Below are 4286 nucleotides of genomic sequence, written 5' to 3'. Positions count from 1 at the left end.
GGGAGGGCTGGACTTAGGCAGTGAACGATTGGACAGAAAGGACCTTGTGATGTCTGACTCCGTGCCTGTCCGAACTAACACATGAGCTCCATACATTAGCTGCACACACGATGCTGATGACGCTTTTGTCGCGTACTGTGACGTCAAATTCCGTCTCCTCCTGTCTACAAGCAAACGTAAAGACAGGGTTTTTCCAAATCGCCACTTTGGCCGGAATTTTCAGATACGATCGTTTTCGGTGACTTGTAGCTTTGTTTAAACACAAACGGGGCCTAAAACTGACTACAGGAGACGGAAAAAAAATGTAAAACTAATGCAAACAGACAGAAAACAATCACAGAGAATTTCTTGGCTGTTTCTATTTATTAATTAGTGTTTTATTACCAGTTTGTACATTCAATTTTGATGTTGGGAGCTGCAGGGGGAGTGCAAACAGGAAGGACCAGTTTCAGTCTATTTAGCCTCCAGAACTTTCCAGAAAGTTCTACTGCAAGCTGCTGTCAGTCACAACAAACCCACCTGCGTATATACATACCTGTACAGCCACCTGTACATACATGCAGCTCTGACAGCTTTACTGCTGTTGCAACAATAGAGTCTTCTGTTACTCAGTGTCTTCTCTTTTACAATAAAACAAACCAGCCTGAGAGACTCTGAAGGCTACAGACTCAGATCACGTCAAATCAGACCCATTTACAGATTACATGTTTTCAGGACCTGAGAATTTTTCTATTTTTGTCCTCAAAAAAACCCCTTTGAAGCCATTTTGAGGGTTAAATATCTCTAGCAACAAAACTCCTACAGTCATGAAAAGTGATGAGGAAACAGACTGACTAGTTTCCTGCAGGTGGCCTGCAGGCAGAACGGACCAGTTTCAGTCTATTTATCCTCCAGAGCTTTTACTGTTCTGCTGCAAAGCTGCTGTCAGTCACAGCAAACCTACTTGTCAAAGAATCACCTGCACATACCTGCTATAGCGACATATAGACACCTATAAAGACCCGTTTTTGTTTCCTACCAATGAATCCACATCAATATTCTGTCAAAATATCAAAAAAATAAAAAAATTTGGAACCTTTTCTTGTCGTACTTTTCACACATCAAATTCTAATGATGTGGGAAAAGTTGGTGAAATGTTGAAAAGACTGTATTTGCAGTAGGAAATATGGATAAATCCAAATATGTACGTTTACAGGAACTTTCTGGGGACATAACACCACCGCCTGAGGAAAATTCAGCATTTTTTTTCCCGTTTGCAAGGAACAATAATTAAAAATGTGTCCTCTCCTGGATCCATTCAGTCATTGTGATTTTCTGAAAACTATTCTGTTTGTGTCCTGTTGGAGTTTCTGGAGAGAAACCATGAAAATGGCTTTGCATGTTTTTGTCTGTATAAATATATATATGCATTATCTATGCAGTTAGCCTTATGTAATATCTGTATATCTACAATGTACATCATGTCTATATTTATCTACACATGTATGAAGAAATCTGTATCTGTATATGTAAGTCTGTGTCACAGTGCATATCTATGATGAAGAGGCAGCTGATCTGAGCTCTGGAAATCTGCTGCCCCCCACTGGTCTGACTCGAAGTCTACACCTACCTGTGGACCATGTGTACCTGCACAGGTGAGACAGTCGGTTCTCCTTCATCTGTGAAACGTTAGGTTAGTGTTTTTTTACCGCCCCCTGCTGACCAGCTGGTGCACAGCGTGCAGTTACTGATACTTAAGTGCATCAATATCCAGATTGTTGATACTTTTGTGTTTAATATTCAGGTTATTGATACCTTTGTGTGTTGTTATGCAAGGTTTTGGCAAGGTTTTTATGTTTCTATATTAATGTTGTTGATTGTTTTGAGTGGTAATATCCAAGTTGGGCTGCAAGGTGGAGCAGTGGTTAGCACCGTTGCCTCGCAGCAAGAAGGTCGCTGGTTCGCTTCCTGGTGAGGACACCCGGGTGGAGTTTGCATGTTCTCCCCATGCAGCGTGGGTTCTCTCCAGGTTCTCCGGCTTCCTCCCAAAACATCCAAACTTCCAAAAACATGTTGAGGTTAACTGGTGATTCTAAATTGTCCGTAGGTGTGAATGTGAGTGTGCTTGGTTGTCTGTCTCTAAGTGTAGCCCTGTGATAGACTGGTGACCTGTCCAGGGTGTCCCCTGCCTTCACCCTGAGTCAGCTGGGATAGACTCCAGCCCCCCACGACCCTAGTGAGGATTAAGCGGTGTATAGATAATGGATGGATGGATATCCAAGTTATCAACATTTTTGTTAGAATTTTTTTCAGTCTATTGTGACTTTAGTGCATTAATATCCAAGTTATTAATATTTATATAATGTTTTTGTATATGCATTAATTATGTATTTCAATATAACATGAGTCAACAGTGAAAAGGGTGATATATCAGCTTTATTTGTAGATTAAAATATACAAATTGATCACAGTCCACCAGCACACGTGCATATGTAATATCGAAAATAATTCAATACAATTTAGTAATTCAAAACAGCTTCAGGTTTTGAAATCAAACTAAAGAAATGCAGTCAGGGCTGAATGTTGAAGTTGGTGACACCAAAACCAGAAATATACCAATGAAGAGGCAGAACAGCTCAGACAATACACCGGGTGACATAAAGTGAGTAAAAACTGTAGAGAAATTACAATTCAACTGCTGATTATGATGTTAAATGCATTCCAGATTCTTTGGAATTAAAGGTGAATAATTAGGAACACTTAGTCGAGTCATTTTTACTGTTTGTATGTGGTGGAAAGTACATTTTTCTATAATCTACATTTATTTTATTACATTTCCTTGGGACATGTTGTTGTTTTACTACATTACATTTACCTGATAGCTGTAGTTGTTTTTTCAAATTTGTATTTGTATTATTAAAGCTGATAAATGTTCTGTGTTCTTTTAAAAGTTTATGTTTGGACAGATTGTACTGTGAATACGATCGCCTTAAAGCCATCCCATTAGCCAATCAGAGATGCATGATGTCATCGAGGCTCTAGGGGTCAGCTGAGGTCAGCCATCGCTGGACGAGAGGAGACGAAGCTGCAAACAGAAACAGACATGATTCTTTTAATACAGTCATGACTTCAGGTTTCAGTTCATCTGAACTTGTTTCATTCCAAACTCTGCATTGTGTGTTTTACAGTTTCTTTATTGTATTTTGCTCGGCCGCTAGAGGGCAGCGCTACTTTTAATAATTTTTTTTATCATTGACACCTTTGTGCATTAATATCCAAGTTATTGATACTTTTGTGTCTTACTATCTAGGTTATTGATACTTTTGTGTGGTAATATCCAAGTTATAAATATCAGTTATTAGTATCTTTACTTATTATAGGTATTAGTATATGCCTTGAAAAAAGCATTTCAGTCTGTTTGTGTCCTTGTCTCATGTTTTTGTTCTAATAGTTGTGAATTTAAAGTTCTCACCTGCAGCCTGTTGGGGTTGTTGTTGCGATCTCTGATCTTGTTTTCCTTTATCCTTACTTCTCTCCCTCCCAGCTGCAGAGATTGACAGCGCCGCCATCTTACAAACGCTGATTCTCTCCTTGTGCCCTCCGGCTCCACTGCCGGTGCTCCTGATTGGCCGGTCACTGCTGCTGATGACCCGCCCCCCCGTGCTATTGGTTCTCCCTGACCCTGAGGAGCTGTTGATAATTCCTCCACCTCGGCTGCTAATTTTGTCATTGCTCCCCGGATTGTTGAGTTTAGACCCGCTACCGGTGCCGCTAATTCGATTCCCACTTGCTGAAGAACTGTTCAGCCACCCACCACTACCCCCACTGGACCCCATCCTCCCCCCAGGACTCGGTGCTCTTTGGCTGCTGGTCGGCCTCCCTGTGCTGCCCATGCTGCTCTTCCGTCCACTAGCTGAACTGTAAACTGGTTTCCATTCACCACTACCGGTGCTAGTGTATCTCCCAGAGCTGCTAATGCTGTGACTCGCTGGTGAAGTGCTGAGCCTGCCGCCGCTACCTGAACTACTTAACCTACCACCACTTCCCACGCTACTGCTGCGCTTAACAACACAGCTGGAGCTCAGCTTGCTACTGCTACCAACACTACTGTGTCTTGATCCACTTCTTGTGTAGCTGCTTGGTGGACTGATCACGCCACCACCAGCAGTGCTCACACGTCCAGTACTCCCACCATAAACCCTCCACTCCCCACTCCCTTCACTGCCAAACCGTCCTCCTCCTGGTGGGCTGAATGCTCTCTGCATGGCCGCTGGTGGGCTGAATGCTCTCTGCATGGCCGCTGGTGG

General features: G+C 42.3%; 1 protein-coding gene across 1 annotated transcript; it reads right to left on the bottom strand.

Moving 5' to 3' along the window:
- Positions 1-2406: 2406 nt before the first annotated feature.
- Positions 2407-4098, bottom strand: LOC103375143 (dermokine-like). Its single transcript, XM_008305350.1, has 2 exons — positions 3452-4098; positions 2407-3064 (listed from the first exon to the last, which is right to left on the bottom strand). The coding sequence occupies exons 1-2, from the start codon at positions 3870-3872 to the stop codon at positions 3018-3020; spliced, it is 468 nt and encodes a 155-aa protein (XP_008303572.1). The 5' UTR covers positions 3873-4098; the 3' UTR covers positions 2407-3017.
- Positions 4099-4286: the final 188 nt, after the last annotated feature.

The sequence above is a fragment of the Stegastes partitus genome, unplaced genomic scaffold (assembly GCF_000690725.1).
Source record: "Stegastes partitus isolate 25-593 unplaced genomic scaffold, Stegastes_partitus-1.0.2 Scaffold2483, whole genome shotgun sequence".
NCBI classification, from domain to species: Eukaryota; Metazoa; Chordata; class Actinopteri; family Pomacentridae; genus Stegastes; species Stegastes partitus.
This window is presented reverse-complemented; position numbering and strand designations above follow the sequence as displayed.